The sequence below is a fragment of the Didymosphaeria variabile genome, assembly GCF_027946475.1.
Source record: "Didymosphaeria variabile strain IMI 356815 chromosome Unknown scaffold_8, whole genome shotgun sequence".
Classification (NCBI taxonomy): Eukaryota; Fungi; Ascomycota; class Dothideomycetes; order Pleosporales; family Didymosphaeriaceae; genus Didymosphaeria; species Didymosphaeria variabile.
In genome coordinates, this window is record NW_026611627.1 from 2,358,793 (window position 1) to 2,383,256 (window position 24,464).

The 24,464-nt window shown below is 52.4% G+C and overlaps 9 protein-coding genes and 1 non-coding gene across 10 annotated transcripts; 6 read left to right on the top strand and 4 right to left on the bottom strand.

Moving 5' to 3' along the window:
• Nucleotides 1-835: 835 nt before the first annotated feature.
• N0V89_010996 (uncharacterized protein) lies at nt 836-1,372 on the top strand (the record flags this gene model as incomplete). The annotated part of the gene is made up of 1 exon (XM_056219734.1): nt 836-1,372. The coding sequence occupies one exon, from the start codon at nt 836-838 to the stop codon at nt 1,370-1,372; it is 537 nt and encodes a 178-aa protein (XP_056066861.1).
• Nucleotides 1,373-2,361: 989 nt separating this feature from the next.
• On the top strand, nt 2,362-4,401 carry N0V89_010997 (uncharacterized protein; the record flags this gene model as incomplete). The annotated part of the gene is made up of 3 exons (XM_056219735.1): nt 2,362-2,692; nt 2,742-2,863; nt 2,911-4,401. 3 exons carry the CDS (start codon nt 2,362-2,364, stop codon nt 4,399-4,401), a joined length of 1,944 nt encoding a protein of 647 aa, XP_056066862.1.
• Nucleotides 4,402-9,388: 4,987 nt separating this feature from the next.
• RPL30 (60S ribosomal protein L30) lies at nt 9,389-10,095 on the bottom strand (the record flags this gene model as incomplete). Its single annotated transcript, XM_056219736.1, has 5 exons — nt 9,389-9,423; nt 9,474-9,537; nt 9,667-9,774; nt 9,917-9,965; nt 10,022-10,095. The coding sequence occupies 5 exons, from the start codon at nt 10,093-10,095 to the stop codon at nt 9,389-9,391; spliced, it is 330 nt and encodes a 109-aa protein (XP_056066863.1).
• Nucleotides 10,096-10,511: 416 nt separating this feature from the next.
• Nucleotides 10,512-13,275, bottom strand: MCM2 (MCM DNA helicase complex subunit; the record flags this gene model as incomplete). Its single annotated transcript, XM_056219737.1, has 4 exons — nt 10,512-10,757; nt 10,807-13,031; nt 13,080-13,189; nt 13,271-13,275. 4 exons carry the CDS (start codon nt 13,273-13,275, stop codon nt 10,512-10,514), a joined length of 2,586 nt encoding a protein of 861 aa, XP_056066864.1.
• Nucleotides 13,276-13,564: 289 nt separating this feature from the next.
• Nucleotides 13,565-15,388, top strand: N0V89_011000 (uncharacterized protein; the record flags this gene model as incomplete). The annotated part of the gene is made up of 3 exons (XM_056219738.1): nt 13,565-13,656; nt 13,712-13,766; nt 13,814-15,388. The coding sequence occupies 3 exons, from the start codon at nt 13,565-13,567 to the stop codon at nt 15,386-15,388; spliced, it is 1,722 nt and encodes a 573-aa protein (XP_056066865.1).
• A 446-nt stretch (nt 15,389-15,834) lies between these two features.
• ATG9 (autophagy protein atg9) lies at nt 15,835-18,523 on the bottom strand (the record flags this gene model as incomplete). Its single annotated transcript, XM_056219739.1, has 2 exons — nt 15,835-17,064; nt 17,111-18,523. 2 exons carry the CDS (start codon nt 18,521-18,523, stop codon nt 15,835-15,837), a joined length of 2,643 nt encoding a protein of 880 aa, XP_056066866.1.
• A 327-nt stretch (nt 18,524-18,850) lies between these two features.
• Nucleotides 18,851-20,987, top strand: COG6 (Golgi transport complex subunit 6; the record flags this gene model as incomplete). The annotated part of the gene is made up of 2 exons (XM_056219740.1): nt 18,851-19,144; nt 19,194-20,987. The coding sequence occupies 2 exons, from the start codon at nt 18,851-18,853 to the stop codon at nt 20,985-20,987; spliced, it is 2,088 nt and encodes a 695-aa protein (XP_056066867.1).
• Nucleotides 20,988-21,124: 137 nt separating this feature from the next.
• On the bottom strand, nt 21,125-21,597 carry N0V89_011003 (uncharacterized protein; the record flags this gene model as incomplete). Its single annotated transcript, XM_056219741.1, has 2 exons — nt 21,125-21,303; nt 21,408-21,597. The coding sequence occupies 2 exons, from the start codon at nt 21,595-21,597 to the stop codon at nt 21,125-21,127; spliced, it is 369 nt and encodes a 122-aa protein (XP_056066868.1).
• A 241-nt stretch (nt 21,598-21,838) lies between these two features.
• Nucleotides 21,839-23,127, top strand: N0V89_011004 (uncharacterized protein; the record flags this gene model as incomplete). Its single annotated transcript, XM_056219742.1, has 2 exons — nt 21,839-21,900; nt 22,065-23,127. 2 exons carry the CDS (start codon nt 21,839-21,841, stop codon nt 23,125-23,127), a joined length of 1,125 nt encoding a protein of 374 aa, XP_056066869.1.
• Nucleotides 23,128-23,631: 504 nt separating this feature from the next.
• N0V89_011005 lies at nt 23,632-23,705 on the top strand. The gene has a single exon. It is a non-coding gene; the product is annotated as a tRNA-Asn (tRNA).
• The last annotated feature ends 759 nt before the right edge of the window (nt 23,706-24,464 follow it).

Genomic DNA, 24,464 nt, shown 5'->3' on the forward strand with positions numbered 1-24,464 from the left:
CCTGCTGAAACGATGCTGTAGGGATCGCTTGCCAGCAGTACATCCGGCCCAGCCATCTCGATAGGCACTTCGTCCGCAGGCAGCACAGCAGCTACCTCTATACAAGTTCCTCCAACCAGTGCTCCTGCAGCGTCCAATTCAGAAAGTGCTGTCACGCCCCCTGTTCCCACGTCGCAGACTCCGACAAGTCCTCCGTTTCCCACCTCGAGGGTGAACTCAACGGAGCCTGTTCAAGCTGCCACCGCAGCTACGATGACCAAAGTTCTAGCATATGCCGACGCAGAGTTCAGCCTCGTTTTCCCAAAGCCCAATGTTACGACCACCCACTCTTACTGGACTGGGACGTACCCATCGATAACGGGGCCTGACTGGACTGACCTGGCGTTGACGACTCGCACTTTGCGGCAGACGCCGCTTTCGGAGCTACGTTCTTTGGATTGGATCGAGCCAAGCAGTCGGCAACTCCCCGTCTCAGGACTGCTCCCATTACAGAGCTTGTCTGCTAGTGCTATCGTGTGTTACTCAAAGAACATCTTACAGACTGTAAAACACCCGCTAACACCCAGTATAGACATCAGCATTACCTTCATTTGGGTTCCCCAGCTCCAGCAGCCGCAGATTGACGACATTCCAAACGGTCATTGTAACCACCATTATCGTTGGAGATGCAACTGCAGCCACAGCCACAGCCACGCAAGTAGAGACTAGGATCGTAGCACGAGCGGCCGAGGAAGCGCCTGGGCCAACATCGTGTGGAGAATCAGGCAACTTCACGCTTACTTTTGACGATTCGACTGTTTCTGGTCAAGACAGCGATGTCCTCCCAGTCAGCGGCATGAGAAATCCGTACCACCATCTCTTCTACGCAAACGGGTTCGCCTATCTCCCCGACAAGTGGGAGCCGTATGCGGCGATTTCGCAACCCAACGTGGCCATCTTCCTACCGGTCGGCAGCAGCCTGCTACCAAACTCTGCATTTGCAGGGACGCTACTTCCGGGGGAGTTTGGCGCAGGCCCTCGTGCTTCGGTGGACGCGTACTGGTTCAATGCTCGTTCTGGGTATTTTGGATGTGCCTTGAACGGCATCACGCCTTGCACGCTCCGGATATCGGGCTACCGGTATGACAAGACACTGCAGGGCGAGGTAGTGGTAGCGGAACAGAACGTCACGATCCCGCCGTGCTGGGGGTACATCAACTGTCAACTCACACAAGTTGCTTTCAACGATCAGTTTCATGCGCTGTCTGGCATCCAGTTTAGCGCTTGCACGTACAACTTGGGGATACCACAGATATTTATGATGGACGACCTGAATATGGACTGGTACAACAACTCGTGCTCTGCCGGCATCCTTCGCATCGGGCACAGTTAGTACAAGCATCAGAAGGGAGATATTCTTTGGCGCTAATACGGCGTGTGCAGGTATGGGACCAGGCACATGAAGGCACGAATGGCCGGCCGCACTGTACCATCTCAGAGCAGCAGCTTCTAGCATATATGTCTTTTCTTTTTGGTTACTGGAGGATAGCGGAGAGCAGTGATATGGGGATATGGATTAGATGGTCGATTGTTCTGTACATAGCGGACAACGAAACAATCAATGATGTGACAAGGTTGCTGCAGATGACGATGGCCTGCGAGGCGCAGATGACGGGTTGTGGCGAAGGGTGAGGTTCGTAGGTGCCTAGGCGGCATGCCCGTGTGGTTGGCTGGAAGACTGCCCGCGGTATCTCACATGGGCGCGCAGTCTGAGACAGGTCGGGAAGGCGCGTCCCGGCGGCGAGTGACCTCGAATTCTGGCCCGAGTGAAGCTCCCATCACGGTCAACATGGTCAGTAAAATGGTGGAGCGTGCCTGTTCTGGATGCATGGGCCTGACTTTGGTCTGTTTTCGAGCACAGAACCGGGTATCGCGCCTGCCTTGGAGCGCGTCTGTGTCTGCCTCAGCGGCTCGCGTGATGATGCTTGGCCACGCGTGACGCCAGCACGACCTCTTAAGAGCTGGGCGGGCAGCCTGCATCATGGGCACTTCAGCAACCTCTGAATGCACTTCTGCCCCGACTTCTCCCACGATCCTGCGAAGCAGCAGTGACCTCCAGCTTGAGCTGCGCCGTGGTCCATACGCTATCGGCCGGGGTGTAGTGCGGAGGCGAGACGATACATGTCGCCTTGTGGCTGCCGACGTTCCTCGACGCCGCGCGCTAAGCCGGCTCCAGCCTAGCACACTGTGCGCTCTTCGCCATACCCACGCCAGACCTTTTGCGCGCTCTCACGCTCCCAGTCCCTCGTGCGCGAGGCTGTCTGCCGGATCCTGCCCTCTGCTTCCTCCCTTTGACCAGACTTACCCTCGCTCGGCGCTACCATGACTGCGTTTGCGCCCCGTCAATCGCAGGAAGCGCGGCTTGCAGACAAACCCCACCACTCACCCCCACCACTCCAACAAGACCCATTCGCCCACCAGCTCAACCCGCCGCCCGCCAGTCTGCAGCAGAACACTCCACGCATCTCCCACCGCTCCTCGGCCGACTTCAGAAACAACTCCTCCAACGGCGGCATGACGGGCGCGAACGGCAACGGGCCTATGCCGGTGCCAGGCGGGCCGCATGGTCGCATGGGCAGCAACGGACACGGACATGGAGCGAACTTGCGCGAGATGGGCTTTGGCGGCCCGCGCAGCCCCCCGAACAACAAGAGTGCGCTTACTGCTGTCATGTCGAGTTTCTTCACTGACGCGCCCACCAGGTACCTCGCATGTGCCGTGCAAATTCTACCGCCAGGGAGCTTGCCAGGCCGGCAAAGCCTGTCCCTTCCTGCATTCGGATGAGCCGCTGACGGAGCGCGCACCTTGCAAGTACTTCACAAAGGTAGGACCTACAGCGAAAGCAACCAGCATTGGCCCTAACGTACGCAGGGCAACTGCAAATTCGGTCCCAAATGCATGCTCGCACACATTCTCCCCAACGGTCACGTCGTAAATCGCAACAACATCGGACATCATGGCCACGGTCATGGCGGAGGAGGTCCGTTTGGCCGTATGAATATCCCACATCATCCCGACCCCGCACCCAGCAGTTCGCTGTTATCCATGGCCCATCTAGCACCCGCCAATGCCCAATATCAATATCCGCCGCAGGACGAATATCTCGGCAACCAGAAGGACCAGTACGACATGATACCCACCATTGACACCACCTTCTCCTCTCATCCCGGTTCCAACTATGGATCTCCCCCCAATGAGAACGGCCGTATGCCCATCTCACCCGTGCAGAAGGGCCTCAGCGTCATGGACGTGCAGCTGCCGGCGTCATTCGACAGCCAAGGTGTCTCTCACATGGCACGATATGGCCCTGTTGCTTCTTCTGTTCCCGCCAAGTTCCTCACCGGCTCTCCTCCCCAGTCCTTCCTTGGCGAGTCTCCGGCTCTTCGAAATCTGCATGATTCAGCATTCGGCGAGAACTCTCGGAGCATGGCTGCAGCATTGGGATCTTCTCCGCCTGAGTCGATCGAACAGCCCGCAGGCCGTCGAATCATGCACTCCGAGATGGGTGCGCATCGGTCAAGGGGCATGATGTCCTCGAGTGTTGGCGCGCGACCGCCGCTCGCCATGAACGACGAATGGGATGATCTGGAAAACCTCGGGAAATTCGAAGAAGATCTGATACCGAGCTCGTTGAACGACTTACTGACTCCACAGGAGAAGATGCGCCGATTTTCGCGCGATCATGGCGACAATGACGGCAATTCTCTCTCTCATCGAACCTCTTTTTCTAGGTTGGGTGCCTCTCCAACAGCATCAGACGCCAAAGCTGGATCCTCACCCTCCCGATTCCAGTCTATCTGGGGCAAGCGTCCTACGCAGGAATCTACTTTCGAATCTGGTTCACTAGGCTCGCAATTTGGACATGTGGGCTCACCGCTCCGCAACTCCACCCTACACCCTGGCGCCAGCCCGTCACTCCGTGCCATGACACGACCACACAATGATGCAAATTCCTTCGTCTCCTCACCTCCCCGGCAAGCCTCTATGAGCATGATCAGCCAGCAACTACAGCGCACACGGCTTTCATCACGTGCTTCGGAAGAAGGCGGTCCGCCTAGCGTTCCTATGCACCCAGGCATGAATCGGCTCACCTCCGCCTCCAGCATCGGAAGCCCAAGTGGGCGTCTTGGCATGGACAGAGCTGTCAGCAGCAGCAGCATTAATCGCGAGAGGATCGAAGAAGAGCAGGGCCTGTTCAGTATGGAAGAAGAGGAGGGGCTCGACGGCAAGGGGAGAGATGGGGCATCGACGACCTCCAGCACGAGCAACAAGCGATTAAGCGGTCTCTCCTGGGGCAGCGGCGGCAAAGCAAGCCCGAACTTGAACCCAATTGGCGGACATAGAGCTGCCAAGTTCTCGTAACTCGAAGTATCGACATCTAATTGTGAGCTATAGTGTTGGGTCAAATCTTCGAGTACTGTATTGCTCATCCTGCGGTGACACAGGACACTAAGACCATCGACAAGTTGTTTCGACATGGGATATGAACGACAGCATATTAGCGACACCCATTCGTTCCCTCTCGACGGCAATCTATACCCAGAATCTCGTCCTTTTCCACCCATCTCCTTGCTACTGAAAAAGTCCAGCGGCTTCGGCGAAACCTTGCATACTGGGCGTTTCTCTCTTTCTGCCTTCGGCCCGGCCATTTGAACGTATAATTCGTAAGATTCTTTCAATCATGCGACCTGCATACAATACTTCAGACCGTGCCATCTTCACCTTGCGGCATTTGAGCGATGTACCACGATACGATACGATATGAATACAAAAGAAGTTCGAGTTTGGAAATGATATCTTCAGCCATGGGTGAATGAAGTTGTGGCGTAACAGTTCGGGATGGAGCGAGTGCGGATGAGGTGCCTGCACTGCGTATGCGCACACACTTTCTCAGCCGCGATAAGACGGATGGGGGGCGCAATGTAGCTCCCACCGCGGTGTGAGCTTATTCTGATACAGGCGTAGTGTCCGTCAGTTGTGCAATACGTCTAGCTGCGTAGGTTTGCCAGCCAGACATGGTTGCGTTGATGAGAAGGTTATCGCTGGCTGTGTATGTATACCTGGTATCAAGAGCATCGGCATGGAGATGAATAGATGCTGCGATGTGTAAATTCATATCGTTATGAAGCATTAATGGACTCTGGTTTGCCAACCACAAGGCTTGTTGGACACGACTGCCTCAAACTGAAGAGCAAGAGGTTAGCTATCAGGTTCTTCCAACTGTGAAACACAGCATTTCTTCGTTCGTCCTCAATCCTTCTCCCTTCGCTTCATCCCAGATTACCGCTCCAGAAGCTTCAATCCAATACTTAGTGTTGCGTTCCTACCGTCTTCGAGTGCACGACTTGAACAAGTGCTCTTCAAGCTCCGGATGCTGGTGGCACGGCAAAGCATCATCGGCATCTAGCAACTCTTCGCGCAGCTGCTCTTCCTGGACTCCTGCGATGCGGTACTGACTGGATGAACTGCTGTCTTCTCATGTCTAGATGCAAGGCTTGGCCATTTGTGCGGACAGGCCGAAGGCGGGTCCGGCTTCAACTGGCAACAGCATGTTAGAGACGCATGGAAAGAGTATACGATGCAAGCATTAGGTTTGCTGCATGGCCAGGTCACAGCCCTTGATTTCTGATCTTGTTATATCCACTTGCGCAGCTAATGCGAGCAGTGTCTGATGGTTTTGTGTGCCAGTGTCCCTGAAAGGAATTAGGGAGACCTCAGATACAGCATTCAGGAGCAAGAAAAAAGAGGTCGACGGGATTGCTTAGATATGCGTACATTGCAGGCAGAGATTAACGCAACGCGTATCAAGACTCGGAAAAGAACATCCCTGGATCGGTCCTTTCATCTACCCATACAGTGCAGGAGTTATTCGACGATGCGTCTTCTAGCATCGGGAACGAAAAAGTCTCCTTCGCCAATCAGATTGTAGACTTTCGGGCATACCAGCGAGTGACCGCTGCAATGAAGCGCCAGAATCATAATAGTCCTACTACGAAAGGACAGTCTCAGCTTAGAACTTACAGCCGACTCTAGCTTAAGCTTGAATACCTGCCGATCTTTCTGGGGGTGCGGCCACAATGGATAATGACACAAGTATCGCAAGAGAAACACGCCGCACGAGCCCAATTGTGCGGGAGAATCCCCCTATGTCCCCTGATAGTGTGGCTTGTGGAGAACACATCAAAGAGCCTTTCGTGTATGATGTCGTTGTTCCCAAAAGGCATGAACGCTTCAACAGACCGTGAAGCACTTGACATTACTATAACGGCAGATCACGATAAAGACGAATCGCTGGTTGTGACTGTTGGGAGGGACATAGCGAAGGTGTTCGTGGAGGAGAAGTTTTTATACTGTGCGGTATGGTTGGGCACAGACTGCTTCTAAACCTGCTTCTAAACCTGCTTCTAAACCTGCTTCTTATGACATGATCTCATTCAACCTGTCAACCTTCCGTCAATAGTCCAAGTTGGCTATACTACGTTCAGAGCGTCCTTCAACGATATCTCACGACCTTAATAGGTAGCAGCCCCCACCACACCCTTATGTCCGGATGTTGTGCTGATTTTATAGGGTTGTCACTGGAGCAAGATCTCGAAAGCAGTATTAGTAGCCAACTACTGGTGCGACCCTATTCAGATCATACGAAGAGAACATAGTCAGATTCGGAGTACCGATTCCTAAGGTTGGTCGATCGGTGCAAACCAAGTGAACAATTTCGAAACACGACGTAGACAAAGTGAAGATATAGATCCTTCCGGTGGGGCCATTGCCGGAGAGTCATGGCAGAATGCCACATAATGCGGTTCTTTGACACGATCCTTCGGCTCCTAGAGGCCTCCAATCGCTCCTTTGAAAACAAGGTATGTGGCTCTGCACTGATAGCTCCATAGCTGCATGCTTCGATAGCCGGTTGTACGGCCGAATACTTGTCACGTTTGATGCATAGTCCCTAACTTTCATTTGGCCTTTGTATCCTTATGAATGTATGTCGAGAATCAGATATGCTAAACTAGGGAGGTCATGTCTATGAATGCTGAACTTCCCATTGCCGTTTGTGATTCCAATCTCGAGATTGCTATGACGAAATACATCCTAAGTCCTAGCGCGCTACGGCTGTAGCATACCAATAGATGTTACATACGCATAGGCTGCTCCAAATTCATACACCGTTGAGCCGAAATAGAGACCCCGGACCCCCATAGACAATCCACCACTACCTATCCATAGAACTTTCGATATTCGGGGTGACTGACTCTGAGCATACTCCGCGCCTAGTGGCTTCCAGGAGCTTGGCGTAAGTATGCTCTGTTCTACGTTCACAAGCTCGTCCCCCGAGTGACCGTGTGTGTGTGTTTAGCAATGGTCGGGATGCCATATCGAGAAGTCCCGAAAAGCTGCCTTTGAACAATGGACATGGATCGTGCAGATCTGACCGCAAACATGGACATGGTACGTGGCGATAAACATACTAGTCTAAGGCGCTGGGGTATATAGCTTCCAACGAATGTTTTCATGACAAGGGGAAAGTGTACAGCGAGTCGGCTGGTTGTTGTGCTAAAACAATGCAGGAACATGCAAACCAAGCTCAGGTTCAATCTCGAATACGTTGCACCTAACATCAGTCCTGTGGGACATAGAACTAGAATGTACCCGTGGGCTTTTGATTATGAGGCTTGTGCTCGGGATACCATTTGCACGTCTGACCAATTTGTTAGTCAATATCCAAGTAGCGAGGCTGCTACACCAAACACCCACTTTCACAATCATTGCACATGTGCGCTTTGGATGTTTTGAGATTGATTGTTCGTGTACCATTGTCATCGTCAGGCTTCCTCTGCGCCATTCTACAGGAATGCTACTTCAGCCTTCATCCATGACTCGAGGTATAGAAAGCAAAGCAAGACACGCCATGATCCGGTATCCCACTAAACCCATGCAAATCTTCACGCCACATCCTTCATGCCGTCACCCATCTATGCCTCCTGCTTGAAAGCATCAGGGAAGCGGCGGACGTTGTCGGCGAGCTTGCCCTTGTTGCCAAGGAACTGGACGTAGGCACCGTCAATCTTGATCTTGCCCTCCTGGCGCTTGGTAATGTAGTCCTCGCGGCGGAGACTGGTGAAGCCCCAGTTCTTGGATACGATGATCTTCTGGCGACCGGGGAACTGCACGACGTTAGCGGCTGTCAAAATTGCACCGTGCTTCGACATACCTTGTACTGGGATCGCCTAAGAGCCTCAAGGGCGGTGGCGCGGTTGGTGTCCCTCGTGCGGACGGACAAGATGATCTGGCCAATGTTCACACGGGCGACAGTACCGTTGGGCTTGCCAAAGGCACCACGCATGCCCGTCTGCAATCTATCGGCACCAGCGCACGACAACATCTTGTTGATACGGACGACGTGGTAGGGGTGGGCGCGGACACGGAGATGGAAACCTTCCTTTCCGGCAACCTTGACGAGGTACTTGTTGGCGCAAATACGGGCGGCCTCAAGCGCCTCAGAGGACAGCTGCTCGTACTCGTTCGAGACAAGGTGGATGCATAGCGGGAATTCGTCGGCGTTGGCCCTCTTGCGGCCAAGATCGAAGATACGGATCTTAGGGTCGGGTACACCACGGTTGAAGCGCGACTTGGGATACTGCGCGGAAACGTCAGTCTTGCACTCTGTTGACGCTAGGATCCAAACATACCGGCTTGTTCTTGCAGTACCTGTAGCAACGGGCGGGACGGCGAGCCATTTTGACTGTTGTTCTGCAGAGACAATGAGCGGAAGACCTTCTAGAGCGGAAAGACGGAAAGCGTGACTCTGCAAAACTGCGGAAACGCGGATTTTTGAGCGTGCGCTTGAGGAAGGAGCAAATCTTACCCTGCTGTCAGTTGTGGTGTGGTGGAAGTGGACGCTCGGGAGAAGGTCTTTGAGTGTGAGCGCTTGGTTGATTGGAAATCAGTGTGGGCGACGCTAGTCTATACTAGGCAACGGCGGAAGGTGCACATTGATGCAATTCCTTCGTTCCTTTTTTAGTAATCACGTTCGACACCTCGAGTTTCATGATCACAGCAATTGCTCAGGATGATGATAGATGCTGCAGTTGCGTTGTAGGGCAGATTGGCAGCACTTTGCCGCGACTCCAGCTTTTCGATGCTGTTACTGTCAAAAGCTATTTTCTCACAGAGCATGTGCAGCACTCAACGTCACGGTAGCACACGATTATCACGAAAACAAATTCAAGCAGGATCTTGAGATGACTCATAGTCTCATTGCTTTCAGCCACTTTTGCATGACTCATATCGTGAGGTATCATAGTCTATCTGCCCAATCCGCGGCTTGTCTTGTCCTCTGCATATGCACTTAAGCAGTGTCGGCGCTCAAGATATCGGAGTCACCTGATGTGGGTTAGATCATGGTATCGTTGTCAACGCATGGAAATACATACCAGCATCGAGGATGGACATGGTGGAGCAGCGGAAGAGCTTACCGCAAGCAGTACCAAGCTCAATCTATTACAGATTCACGTTAGTCGAAAACCCTCCGAAGTCGCAGTAGACCTCTTCTCAGGGCCAGCCCTCAAGTACCGATCGGTATCTCGTCGTTAGGCCATGAGAGGGGGTCCAGAAAGGAATACGTACGTTGTTGCCGGAGAAGTGGTGGACGGAGGTCTTGGAAAGCATGGCATAGTACTCAAGCTCAGACTTGCGGAGCGGCGGCGTGTTTCCAGCGATGATAACAAGCTTAGCCTGTGAGAATGTTAGTTGAGATACTAACAGGCATCTACCACAAGCCACAAGACACTGCTCCTATAGCCATTTCAGACATCGTCAGATAGGCGGGAGATTTCGTATTTGCTGTGGAAGGACGAGGAAGGGTTTTGGTACGTGCCTTTCCGTTGCGCAGGCTCTTCAGGGTGGACTTGTAACCGAGAGTGACCCTAAATAGCTCGTTAGAAATAGTTCTGTGCAGAGACGACGGGCAGATGCAACGTACTTGCCAGACTTCATAACAAGCGCAAGGCGCGAGTTGATAGTGTCAGCGTTTCTCTTAGCCTTCTTGGGTGCCATCTTGAGCTCAGGAAGTTATTGTGTGGTGTTCCTGCGATGTTGATGCCTCCGGCGATAGTTGGGTGTTCAAAAAGTTCGATCGCGGCCGCAAAAGTTCGCTTGTGGGCGAACTCGCTAATGTCGCGCTAGCGAGAGCGCCGGCCAATGCACGTGACCAGAAAGCGTGCGGCTACCTAGGTACGTTCTGTGCAATGTGAACATGACAAATTGTTGTTTTGCGACATTTTGCTTGTTATGCGACGACAGCGTTGGTATCTTAAGATGATTGAGCAAAGCTTTCAAAACGCCTCTAACCGCCAGAAATGAGACGAGCCCTCTTCCAATGCCCTTTTAATGGTATATTTCCCTACATCTTCCACACTTGTCTTCGCCTTTCCGTAACACCATCAATCATCCAATCATTATCCCCATGATATCTACGCAACAGCACGTTGAGCTTGCCGAGTCGCCCTAGCTGGCTTACGAACGGCACCAGGTCGGTTAAGAGTGTACTTGGCAAATGCCCTAGCGAGAGACTTCTTCGCGCTGACCTTCTGCGAACCAACGAACGAATCGACAGTGACAGCAATGGCGCGGTCGATGTCTTCGGCCGAGCAGTAATCGGACAGTCGCATCTTACAGAAGGCTTCTGAGATGCGGATAATGGCCTCCAGATGGCGGACCTGCGCTTTGTCAGTGCCTGGTCACAAGTCTGGATCATGGTTTACTTACAGTGATTGGATAAGCACCAGTTGCCATTGACTCTTTTCGCAAATCAGCGAACAGTCGGGCGACCTTGTCCTGATCAATCTGATACAGCTTGGGTTTGCACTTCTCCCTCGAGTAGAGAATGTACTTTCTGAGCAGTTCCTGCGGTATATCCCCTTTCTCTGCCTGGTTCGCTTGGGCATCCACGTCCATAATGTCCTGAGACTCACCGTTGCCATTTTCTGCAGAGTACGCCGCATTTGTGTGCTGTTGCGAACGGGCGTGAGAGTTCACGACGAATTTGGCAAGGCGCTCATCTTCGTTGGGGTCGACTGTATCGCGCACGACGCACAGAATATCGAAACGAGACAAGATAGGCTCGGTGAGCTCGACGTTTTGAGAGAAGGGAATGGTCGAGTTGTATCGTCCACCAATGGGATTGGCCGCGGCAACGATTGCACAGCGAGCCTGGAGTGTGGTGACAATACCAGCCTTGGAAATCGAAATCGTCTGCTGCTCCATTGCTTCGTGGATAGACGTACGATCCTGGTCGTTCATTTTGTCGAACTCATCAATCAGACAGGTGCCCTTGTCCGCAAGCACGAGAGCTCCACCTTCCAAAGTCCATTCGCTTGTCATAGGGTCGCGGCGAACCGAAGCCGTAAGACCGACAGCGGAGGCACCTTGGCCAGTAGCGAAGACGGCTCGGTGGGCAGTCTTTTCAACGTACTTGAGGACTTGAGATTTGGCAGTTCCTGGGTCTCCAAGTAAGAGGACATTGATGTCGCCACGCATGGCGTGACCTCCAGCAGCCTCTTTGCTGATACCGCCGAACAACGAAAGTGCCACCGCAGTTTTGATGTCCTTATGTCCATAAATACTCGGCGCGATAGAGTTGACAATCTTGTCGACGATTTGAGGGTCCTTCGATAATTGGCGGATTTGCTGCTCATCTGTCTCGCTTAGTCGGAAACCAGCCAACTGATCATGGGACTTGACAACATGGTTTGCCTCTATTATAGTGGCGAACACAGGAAACCCATTTTTATTGTTCAAGGATGCATCGTAGTTGTTGCGGTAAACTCCAGTGACTTCGATTTCTTCACCTGGCTTCGCCGAGTCGATGAGGTCCCACAGCAAAATTACTTCTCGATGCCGAGGCAAGCGACCGGCAGGGACAGTACCAGGCGACTCTTGAAGGGTGAGCTTCTGGTAATTGCGATAGACCGTTCTTTCCGAGTTCACAGTGAAAGGACCTCGTGATTGGCAATTCGAACAGAATGAGATCTTCACTTCCACGTTTGAATCTTGGTGGAAGGGTCCTAGGGTAGTTCCGCATTTGTTACAGTCAAATTTAACGTACTTCAGCTGAGGGAAAACTCCACTTCTCCTCGTTACAACGCCGCTAACACGGACCAGGCAGTTCAGATGCGACTGGCGAAGCTGGCGGAGCGTAAGTCCGATTGGGATGTCTGTTATCCGAACGTGAATCTCGGAATGGATGCGTTCGTAGTCCGGGTAGTGAAAGATCACTACTTCCATGGCGACTTGGTCAAAGATCTTCAGCAGCTCTGTGGGAGCATTCGCAACCCAATAAGCGAGGGTAGCTTTGCCCTCCGTGAGGTGATTGAAAGAGACTTCCAGGGACTCTGCATTGATCTCACCAAGGGTCTTGACACGGTCTCCATATACAGAAACACCCTGGTCGTCCACATACTCGGTAAGGAATGCCTTGAATTCGCGAGCAACAGACCGAGCAACGACAGGTTGTGCCACCCAGTCGGTCAATGTGTTTGCCTTGATGTCTGAGAGCGCTTCCAGAGACATTTCTTCGGCCATAATGTCGCCATCAAGATCCATATCATCCTGTTCCTCGTCATAGCGATGGCGTTGCCTGCGGCCTCCTCTTATGAGCTCACCGATGCCGCCCTCGTCGTCGTCCGGCAAGAAGGCATCAGGTATGCGGCGTCGTGCTTCGGCGTCACGTCGATTGAGTCGGCGGTCAATTTCTCGTCTCGCACCCATACCCAAGTCTTCGTAGTTTCCTTCATCATCAATATCGGAACCCTCATAATTCTGGTTGTTCTGAAAGCCTAAGTGTTCGCCATCGAATCTGTCATCGAACAGATCGATGCCGGCGCCCTCCTCAGCCTCCTCGTCTAGGTCATCTACATCGCGGTAGATGTTATCCTCATCGAGCATATCGTCATCCTGGGGAATCAGGGGCGGAGAGGAGGCCATGTCCATCGCTGTTGCGTGTCAACGTCGCTCCACAATTCTTGTTCATTTGCACGTACGAGTTGACGGCGGGTGTGCTGGTGAGGATCCATCGTCCCTGGCACGCTTGTTGTTCCTCGAAGGACCTGCACCACGATTTGCAGACGACATGCTTGGTCGTAGCGGAGAGCTGAAGCGTGTTAGAAAACGAAATAGTCAGAAGAGGTTTGGACGGCAGAGGCTTCACGGTAGCAAGTCCCAAAGCACATACCTCATGTTTATGCAATGCGAGTATACAAAGATGTGCGTAGACGGGGAAACGACGAGGGGCTTGTTGGAGGGAATGGGTTTAGCATGTCGCGTCTACCACGCGTAAAGTGGCTTGGCGCGTCGCCTATCAATTCTCAAACAGGGAAAGTGCGACGGCGCAATTGGAGCATCAACGTAGTGAGACCACAACAGCTGGCCTTCACTTGCACACCACCCTGATTTATATCACTTCTGCGCTCATCAAGTGAGACTCTGGAAACCTACGCGACCCAGAATCAGCTCGCAATCCGCCATAATGGCTGAGTCGCAGACATCCAACGTATCTCAACCGAAGCCGCGTACAAATTCCATCTCACAGGCGTCGGAAGACTCGCAGACAGCAGCAGAGTAAGTATTTCTACACATATACTGTCGGGATCGCATGCGCTAACTAACCTTCTAGCTTTATCAAGGAACAGCTCAGCCTTGAAGCCGAAGCCCGCGAGGCTCTTCCATATGTGGGTTGCACATAGTCGACACCTGAACTTGACCTAATATGTTACAGCAATTCGATACTTGCACGCGCGATCTCGGACCTTTACGCCAAGGACTCTATTCTTGCCTCGACTGCAACCCTCCAACGACGAATTCGTCAGACCCGTACCAGCCGGCCGCTGTCTGTTACGCCTGCTCCATTTCATGCCACGGCGAACACACGCTTGTCGAGCTCTTCAACAAGCGCAACTTTGTTTGCGACTGTGGAACTACGCGCCTGCCTGAAACGACACCATGCACCCTGCGCATAAATTCCGAGACTGGACAGAAGGGCGGCGTCGCCCGAGAAGAGCCGGCTCGAGGCAACAAGTACAATCAGAACTTCCGCAACAAGTTCTGTGGGTGTAGCGAGGAGTACGACCCGCATCAAGAAAAGGGAACCATGTTCCAGTGTTTAGGACTGGGTACGGTGGAGGATGGTGGCTGTGGCGAGGACTGGTGGCATCCCGAATGCGTTCTTGGACTCTCTAGGGAAGAGTTCAAGAAGAGCATCGAGAAACCGAAGATGGAGCAGAAAGAGGGAGATGTAAAAGCGAACGGGATCACAAAAGACGTGAGCGTAACGAGGCATGAGGAAGAAGCCGGAAGAGACCCAGATGCACGGAGACCTTCCGTCATGACGGCTATCGCTGCAGGCTTACCAACTGGTAACGGTGTCGATGGAAACGACGTTGCTGCACAAATCGAAGATGAAGAGGAAGATGAAGATACACCATTACCTCCGAGCTTCCCTGCCGAGAACGACTTTGAGTATTTCCTCTGCTACAAATGCGTCGAAGCCTTTCCGTGGATCAAGAAGTATGCCAGCTCTCCTGGTTTCGTTCCACCTGTCTACTTCGATGCTGCTCTGAACCAAACAAAAGCTCCGGAGGCATCCAGTCACACGACAGGCGCCACCAACGGCGATCCTAAGAAACGCAAAGCAGACGATGGCGAAGATATCGCGCCCGCAGGATCCATGGCTCCACCTAAGAGGCAGAAGTCAATGGACCCCGCAACAGCACTGTCGACCGTTCTTGAAGATGCTCCAAGTACGATTCTCCCGCTCACTCCAAAGAAGGCTGACTCCACCTCTACTTCCGCGCCGCAATGTAAACTCACCTCCCTTCCCCTCTTCCCGCCCTCGCCCTCAAAACCCTTCTCCCTCTTCATGAAGCCCGATTTTCACTCTCACATCTGCCACTGTGCAACCTGCTTTCCCCTTCTAAAGCCCCACCCACAACTCCTCGAAGAGGAAGACGTCTACGAGCCCCCAATCTCAGAAGACGGCAACGACGCCACGGCCTCGGTCGGCACAGGCTCCCTTCTCGAGCGCGGCGAGGCGGCGTTCAGCAATATGGACCGCGCGAGGGCGATTCAGGGCGCCATGGCGTTTGCGCACTTGAAAGATGGGCTGAAGGCGTTCTTGAAACCGTATGCAGATGAGGGAAAGGCGGTGGGTGCTGAGGATATCAACGTGTTCTTTCAGAAGCTGAGGGGCGATGATGCGGCGATTAAGGAGGCGGGTGCTGGTGCGAAGAGGAATCAGGAGCCCGATGGGGATGAGGCAGATTCGGACAACAGGAGGGAGCAGAGCGGATACTAGGATGAGGATATGGTTGCATCTTGCGATGAGGAATGTTGGGGTGTGAGCATTGCTAACTGGATGCACTATTTCTCGCCGTTCAGGCCTGGGGACGTGATGGAAATTTCCGGTGTACCTCAAAAGCACACAGGGAAAAGCTAACGACGAACAAGCCGTTAATGGGTAATGCAGCCCTTTGTATAACGAATGAACATATAATGTACAATTTTGAAGGTTCAGCATCCGTACACACCCACAGTTCACCGTTCGCAGTAAGATGCATTAGTGTTCTTGAGCTGATGAATTATACCCTCCCTTGGATCCATGTAAGATGCATCCCAATGCGAGATAAGACAATGCGTAGTCCAGGTACGCCGGAGGCAGCACAACCCCCTTCATGTATGCCAATGCCAATGGGTAGTCCCTATAAACATCCCAGAACGCCAACAAGCTGATGCAAAAGGCAATCAAACGCCAACCCCTCCGGCACGACCCTCAGCCTGTGCTCGGGAAAACTGATGTAGCAGCTGGAGTACACCTCCGCGAGGTTGACCTGGCGTCTCGTCCTCGGTCTCATCATCCTGCTGAGGTTGCCACGACTCGGATACCATACTTTCTTCGGGCACGGAAAGTGGCTGAAAAGACGATCTATGGCGACCATGCGGTCCTTGTCGCGGTGACCTTCCGATCGCAGAAGCTGCCGGCTGGTGAATTGGGTCTAGAAGCACCGAATTCATGGGCTCACCTCGTTCGGGTGCAGGTCCTTGTCGTCCTGAGCGGCGGTTGTAAGGTTGGCGACCCTGCGGGCCCCTGCTAGACCCACGAGCACCTACCGGTGATGTAGCCTGGGACGAGGAGTGATAATGAGTCGGAAATTGTGGCGGAGGATGAAAACGACCCGTATGACCACGCCCTGTTGTAGTTGCATATGTCTCCATGAACCCATGGTATGAAGCCAACATCTTGTTGTCTTTAGCCATAAAATAGTCTTCACGGAGCTCATTGTCCTGTTGGCGACCAGTCCTGTTCGCGGGGAGGTTGTTCTCGCCCTTCTTGAAAGGGAACATCGAGTACGAGCAGACGACTCCCAAACCATCCACGACGATGGAAAATTCGCGGAAGAAGTCGACGATACGCTCGCTGCAGTTTGGAAGCCGAAACATGAGTATGAATGGCGTGATCAATATGCTGAGCATCTCTTCCACGTAGAGAAGTATCTTCGGCTGATACATCTGCGAGAATTCGGCCCGCACTTCGTCGGTATGTAGTCTATCATGCCACGAAGCTGGCTCATATCGTGTGTGATAGATTACAGCATCAATGTAGTACGCTGGATCTGCAACTTGGTCTTCTTGAGGACTGCTCCCACGTGCCCCCAAGTAAATGCCAGTGAGGATAGTCATATAAAATAGAGCGGTCCTTCCGGGGGTGATTTCAAAATTTAGGAATAGTTCCGAGTCGATGAGTGTAATGAGGATGAGAACGGTACAGAAAGCGCCCGTCACAAAAGCGACGAAGGAAGAAATCATCTCTGTCTTGGCTTTCGGGAATTGTTGTAAGTACAAATTGGCGGCAGGGTATGCCATATTCCTGCGGCGGTTGAACAGATGTGGTAGCTCGTTGAATTCCCGAAATTTCCACTGGGCGAACGGCGTAAAGTCGCGATCCCCAAGCAAGGATGGATTTTTATGGTATTCCTAGAAACGTTAGACGATATTGTGTGAGCTCATGGAAAAGTCTTACAGTGAATCGCGCGAACAAGTACGAGGCGAGGAAATAGCCCATGACGAAGGGAGCGCAAAGCACACTGAGGAAACCGGTATACATCAGTCGGGTTCTCAGAGTCGCGACGAGATTGCGTCGATTTCTTTCTCTCAAAAAGTCTTGGTTGAACGAGCCATTAGGACCACTGAACACGAAATCCATGATAGCGAGGTTGACATGAAACCTTGTTGTCTCCGAGAAGACGAACCTGTTACCCAGGAATGGGATAGGTATGCTCACGTCTAAGATCTCCTTATTGAATAGTGCAATGAGATAATTGTCGCGCCGCATCAGACGGCTAGCAATATCCACTGCATCGAGTCGTTGTCTGCTCCGTGAGTCCAGCAGCTTCCGGACCTCAGGCGTAAGATTTGACGCAGTCGTAAGGTTCGCATCGCGTAACGCCATGATCCGGCCAACAACGTGTTGCCACTGAACAGTTTGGATATCTCGATCGGGAATCTCCAACAAATGGTGGTAGAAGTCATGCATCGCCTGTAACCTCGGGAACTTGCCGACGAGCTTCACTATCGACCACAGCCAGTACACAATGAATGAGCAAAGCGCTAGCCACCACACTCCATGTATGTTGTGCATACACTTTGGCTGCACGACCTCACTCAGCTTATGACTGCCAGGTAGCTTACTGTAATCGATACACCACCCGAGGAAGGTTAAGAAGCCAATGACGAAGGCGGTTTGCAAGAGCATCAAGAACTTGCGCAAGAGGATTGAGTACATGCCGCTTCCAGTGTAGTAATCGTACACCTCGGCCAGGAAATTATCCAAGTCGTCGGTCTGATTGACCCAAAGCCACATCGCTCGCTCTTTCGGATCCGATGTATATTGCCCGGGCCTCGTCGAGGTTCTCCATGTACGTGGAGCAACACCAGCACGCCCGTCATCGTGTAGACGCTGTTGTCGGCGCGTCGTCTCCCACTGTGCTCGAGTATGACGCGTCGACGGACCCGGTACGGGTGGAGGGAGGCCCTCTGTAGCCTCGTTCCTGGTCGCGACTGGTGAAACCACGCCGCCTTCTAGCAGAAGTGACTGCGGAACATCATCGTCGTCATCGGGCGCCAGAGGGCGAGACGAGGGCGGTTGCCGCCATGCTGCAGCTCTGTTGACGGTGTTGATACCCGGCGGGGCTCGCTCGTCGTGTTGCGCGACAGACGCGGCGCTCTCGGTCATTCGCTCTTGTGCAGCTTCGTCCAGCAGATGCTCTAATTCTAGATCCTCAAAGCGCGCATCGAGGTTCTCGTTGTCGATGTCCATAGTGCTGCGCGTGCCCGCCGAGGACGAACGATAGTGACGGTGTGGGTTTAGCGGTTCTGTTTCGTAGTGTTCGTCAGATGCAGAGGGAAGTATCCTCGAAAAGAGGTTGGAAGCCATCAGGCTGGGTGAACCGTTATCTAAGGCAGCGGTGGGGGGCACCGTCCCGTGGTTTAGGCGTATGCGCCGGGCAGTAACAAGTTCGATAATATGGAGCCGTGCTTGCTACAGGAGACAAGCAGTTGTGACTATTCGCTTCACCCATCGCTACAAGAGCCTGAGACAATGTTAGGACGTGACCATGTTAGCGTGACGGTCGCCGAAGCCGTGAATGCAGCTGTCACGCGTCATAAGCCCGCTCTTTGAGCTAAGCTTTCGGCAATCGGAGGAAGGTACAACCGACCTACAACCTGTCCCGCACGTGTCCAGACCTCCCTCTAGCTTACCATGGCGACCAGCTACTTTTCGGAGCGAGCTTCCCCAGCCTCGCAGGATTTACTCTCACCGGCTTCCCCCGCGGTAGGCACACCTTCGCGTGGCATAAATGCTTTGTCGACTAGGATCACCAGCGTCCTGTCTGCATCTTACGCTGACCTCGAGATCCGTGACGCACTGGAAACGCTCGATACTCGTGGAGTGAAAAACACGGCAGAGACCAGGCGTCAACTTCGCTTGGATGTTCAGAAAGAGGTGATTCAATGCAATGGAGAGGTTGTCAAAGACTTTGGGCAAGTGGCAGAGGTTCGTCTTCGTGACTTTGTCCAACACGTGCCCATTCTAACCATCATAGCAACTCAAACGCATAGGCACCGCGATCAGCAGCTTGAATAAGTGCTGCGATGAGATGCGCAGCCACATTGCTGCGGCAAATCGCGAGACTGGACCTGTTTTGGAAGAAGCAACAAGCCTCATGCAGCAAAAGAAGCAAATCGAGACCAAACAGCAAACATTAAATGCTTTCAGCTCACACTTCCTCATCTCCGAAGATGAGATTACCGTCTTGACCTCCACTGCTGAGCCCGTTAATGAGGAGTTCTTCCAGGCTCTGACAAGAGTCAAGAAGATTCATCACGATTGCCAGGTGCTACTGGGAACAGAGGATCAACGGCTGGGTCTTGAAGTACTTGAGAGAAGCTCAAAACAGATAAATGCAGCCTATCAAAAGTTATACCGCTGGATTCAGCGCGAGTTCAGGACGCTTGACCTTGAGAATCCACAGATCAACGCCTCGGTCAGGCGGTCCCTCCGTGTGCTGGCAGAGAGGCCGACACTCTTCCAGAACTGTCTTGACTCATTTGCTGAAGCCCGCGAGAACATTTTATCCGACTCATTCCATGCGGCATTGACTGGTCATACGTCGGAATCCCAGAACCTTGCCACCAAGCCAATAGAGTTTCAAGCTCATGACCCTCTACGTTACGTTGGCGATATGCTTGCATGGGCTCATTCGACCACAGTGTCGGAACGAGAAGCTTTGGAGGTCCTGTTCATCTCTGATGGCGACGAGATCAAACGATCCATTCAGGCAGGACTCGAGAGTGAACCCTGGCTTCGCGATGAGGGTGACGAGGATGTCTTTGACGGAAGGAAGGCCCTGAATCAGCTTGTCAGCCGTGATATAACAGGCGTTGCTCGGTTATTGCGTCAACGGACAGAGCAGGTTGTACAGAGCCACGATGATGCTACACTGGCGTACAAGATCTCCAACCTAATTGGTTTTTACAAGGGTACTTTCGTCAAGCTTCTCGGAGCTGATTCTGAGGTACTGGAAGTCTTCGATACGCTTGAAAGCTCTGCAATGCGTCAATTCCGCGCAAACATGCGCGATCATGTCGCTGCAGTACAAGGGGACTTGGCGGTCGCGCCTGCTGACCTGTCACCTCCGGAATTCTTGGAAGACGCTTTGCAGATGCTCAGGGTTCTCGCAAAGAGCTATGATACGTCCGTCGCTGCAACTGACAGCAACGAAGATGGCTTCCATTCTGTCCTTGCCGAAACCCTCGACCCATTCATGGGTGGTTGTGAGAATTTAGGCAAAAGCCTACAGGCACCGGATAGCAACATCTTCGCGCTCAATTGTTTGATGGCAGCTAAGACAGCATTGACTTCGTATTCTTTTGCTAAAGACCGTTTGAGTGAACTCGAGGAAACGATCAGCGAGCACATTGCACAACTAGTGGAATATCAGCACCAGTATCTTACGTACACTTCAGGCTTGAACACCCTTCTGGACGCTCTGTCCGACATCTCTGATACGGCAGACAGCTTGAAGACCATTCCTGAGCTGAATGCTTTCAAACCGGAGGCCCTCGTAGGGGCAAGTCAGCAGCTGGACGAGTTTCTTCCATCGGCTCTCATTGATGCAGCTGAGAATCTCAAGCGATTGCAAAACAGAACGATTGTGCAAAACATCACAGAGGAGGCAGCAGAGAGATTTTGCGAAGATTTTGAATTTGTAGAGAGCAAGGTGATAGCTGCAGATGATTTGCTATACAAAGAGGAGGAGGAAGAGGAAGAGCCCGTTCCAACTCTGCGGGACCTCTTCCCTCGAACCAGCGGAGAGATCAGAGTCCTCCTCAGCTAGGTCATAGTTCTGTGGAGCTGTGCCACTCAATACATAGAACAGGGATCTTACAACCCCTCTTCAACCCCTTCACTAGTCGTGATCCAGTCGTGCACGCGTGTCGTTCGTGATCATATACATTGTCTTTCATAGAAGTCTCATGCTTGCGGCTTCTTCTTCTCCCATTCCTCAGGCGTGTGGCATTTGGGCGTCCATGCATGTATCGCCGCGATCTCTCCCTTGAGCACGCCATTGACCAACCGATGCCTAGCCAGGGTCGTCTTCTTAGCAAACTGAGGGGATACTATGATCGCTTCAAACATCTGCCCGCATCCACCTGGATGATACATCAGTGAGACATTCTCAAGCCAACTAAACCAGATAATGTTCAAAATGCCCCTGAATGGCGCAGTTGAGAGTATAGACCGCGCATATACATACCACTCATATCTTCAATCTCCACGTGCGTCGCGCCCAACCCCTCTTGCAGCTTCTGCTTGATGGCCTCGGGGGTGATGCCACTGTTCGCCGCATTCTGCGCGGCCTCGGAATCCGTTCTTGCACTCATACTGCTGTTCGGGTCGACTGTAAGGCTGTTCAATTCCTTGTACAATTTGTGGCGGGGGTCCATTCGAGATTGGTGAGGCAATGCCGTTTTGCAGGGTTTGGATCTGATAAACACTCACGGTGCTTATCAGATGGCGGGACGTGTGGGTCGGGGGTTTTAAGCGTTTTGGGAGAGAGTGACGTGCGCGGGTCTGTGCGTGCAGCATTGAAGCGCGTTTTTGGCGTCGAAGCGGATGCGCTTTTGAGCATAAGGTGGGGTAGTAGGGACGTTCATGTTTTCAACAAGTGTTAGGAGGGCTTTCAGTATGACTTCGCCGACCAGCTCTGCGCCGTTTTCCAGGGCTGTGGTGAGGGCTATGAAGAAGCTGTGAGTCTCAATTCCTTGGTCGTCGGTTCCTCAACAGTTGTAGCATTGGTGCTCAAACGCAGCTACACGGCCCATGCCTCTAGCTTTCGAAGATTCGAAGAGCACACGAGTGTTGTGAACAGCTCTCTATATCTCTCAGACTACATACAGCTAAGAACACTCAGCTATCCACAAGCCCTCGCAGACAACTCCTGGGATAACACAGGGCTCCTCCTCGAAGCACCCTTCGTACCCTCGCGCCGCCAATCCAACAACGTCCTCCTCACCATTGACCTCACAAAAGCCGTTGCCGACGAGGCAATTGAGCTCAATTCTTCTATAATCGTCGCATACCACCCCATCATATTTCGCGGCCTGAAATCCATCACGCTTGCAAACTCACAACAGCAGACGTTGCTTCGATTAGCAAGCCATGGCATTAGCGTTTATAGCCCGCATACGGCGGTAGATGCGGCGCCAGGGGGGCTAGGGGACTGGCTGGCGGACATAGTGACGGGCAGCAAGAAGTACCTAGAGCTCGAAGATAGTGAGACAAGCTCAGAGGCGGGAAAGACACCGAAGAAAGAAGACGATGACCCGTTCGTGGACAAGAAGCGGCCAACGTGGGCACTTGCCCATCATCCGTCGTCCGTGCAAACAACGCTTCGTCTGGGCAATCAATCCGCGCCCTTGACAGCAATTCCTCATACTCGCAGACCGGTCGTTCCGCAATCACCAGAGCTCGAGACGCATCCTGGCGCAGGTATGGGCCGCGTCGTCCATTTCGACTCGCCTCAACCACTTCCCGTGCTGCTTGACCGCATAGGCCGCGGTCTCAACAATCCGAAAGGCTTTCCCATCGCGATACCGCAAAACGCAGACATGTCTGCGCTCACTATCCGCAGCGTGGGTATCTGCGCGGGATCAGGCGCCTCGCTTCTCAGCAATCTCGATGTTGACCTGCTGTTTACGGGGGAGATGAGCCACCACGAGGCGCTTGCGGCAATAGAAAAGGGTCAGGTTGTGATAACCTTGTTCCACAGTAACTCTGAGAGGGGCTTCCTAAGCGATGTGTTGGCGGAGCAATTAGATGTCGAGGTGGCAGAGCAGTGGAACAAATTACGGGAAGAAGAAGCAGGGAAGGAGGAGTTGAGAGAGGCATTGGCGGATGACGATTTCGAGGTTGTGGTTAGTGATTTCGATAGAGATCCTTATGGCATCGTGGTCTTAAACAACGATGGACAGTAAGGATTGCGTCACTAATATCATAGAAATGAGCACATATATGCCACAGCCAGGTTGTCAATCATTATTAGTGCTCTGTCACTTTCAGCTCCGCAGTGTAGGTGTGAAGTCGTACTGTCAATACTGTCTTCGAGAATTGTCGAGAAAGAAAATTTGCTTGTGCATGCTCTCATATTTGATGTATTGCTGTGCTTTAGACACGTCTATTACACACCATTCCTACATGATGACACTCTGTTTACAGAGTAACTTAGCCGCAGCCACACAGATCTGCCAAATTAGGTTGTCCTGCAAGCTACTACCCAACTCAAAGGTTGCAAAATCATGCGCCTAAAATCGGGCGACCGGCATTCGCCTAGTCCGCCCCACAAAGCCATATTACCACAGGCACCCTTGACATCGCCCCTTGTCGAGTGCTTTTTCCTATTTTCATATTTGCTGCGTTATATTTTTTGTAACAAAACATTTGTACATCAACAGCCGTAACAACAGCAGTTGTTTAAAACATCCTCCGTGGCGCAATTGGCTAGCGCGTCTGACTGTTAATCAGGAGGTTCGTGGTTCGAGCCCACGCGGGGGAGTTTAACTTTTTTTCGCCTTTTTCTTATCTGCGCTGGAGGAAGACTGATGATTTTTGTCAAGTGAGGCGTCATCTGATACAAGTTCAATCAGAAAGAGGTTCTGATGATACTACTTATAGTTTGGGCTGCAGAATGTTCCCATGTTATGTACCATACACTGTTGATATTCTTCCTGAATCTGACAGACATGGACTTTGATTGACATCTTGCCTAATGGATACACGCAAATGTGCACGCGCAGGCATACCCCAGAGGTTCCCGAGAAAGACAGCAGATGAGCAGCAAACCAACGAACACGAAGGTAGGCTCATTGTGCAACGGGCTTTCATTTGCCACAGCAATCATTCTTATTGACCTGCAAGCGTCCAACAAAACAGTAGCCTGTCAAAACCCACGGAGGAAACATGTACATCACAGCTCTTATGTCAACGGTCATCAAGAAGGAACATGCCATAGTCTGTTGAAGCTTGCCATCAAGCAAGACTGACACATGTTTACTCTACTCCAAGATCCAACCCAGTTGAGTACGTCCCAAGTGGCAGAATAATATCGGTGCATTAAGAAGTATTAGCCTTCCGTCTCAGAACAAATGTAGCATTGTGCCAAAGCCATGACCACGCCGAAAGACCAGCCAACCCAATTCTAGACCAATGGAGAAATGTCCAGCATGCCGACCACTCCGGCCATAGCCCCCCAATGGCGGCAGCCATGCCTTTGTCACTTCGTTTTGATTGTCCAGCGGCTGCTCGCATGAAGTCG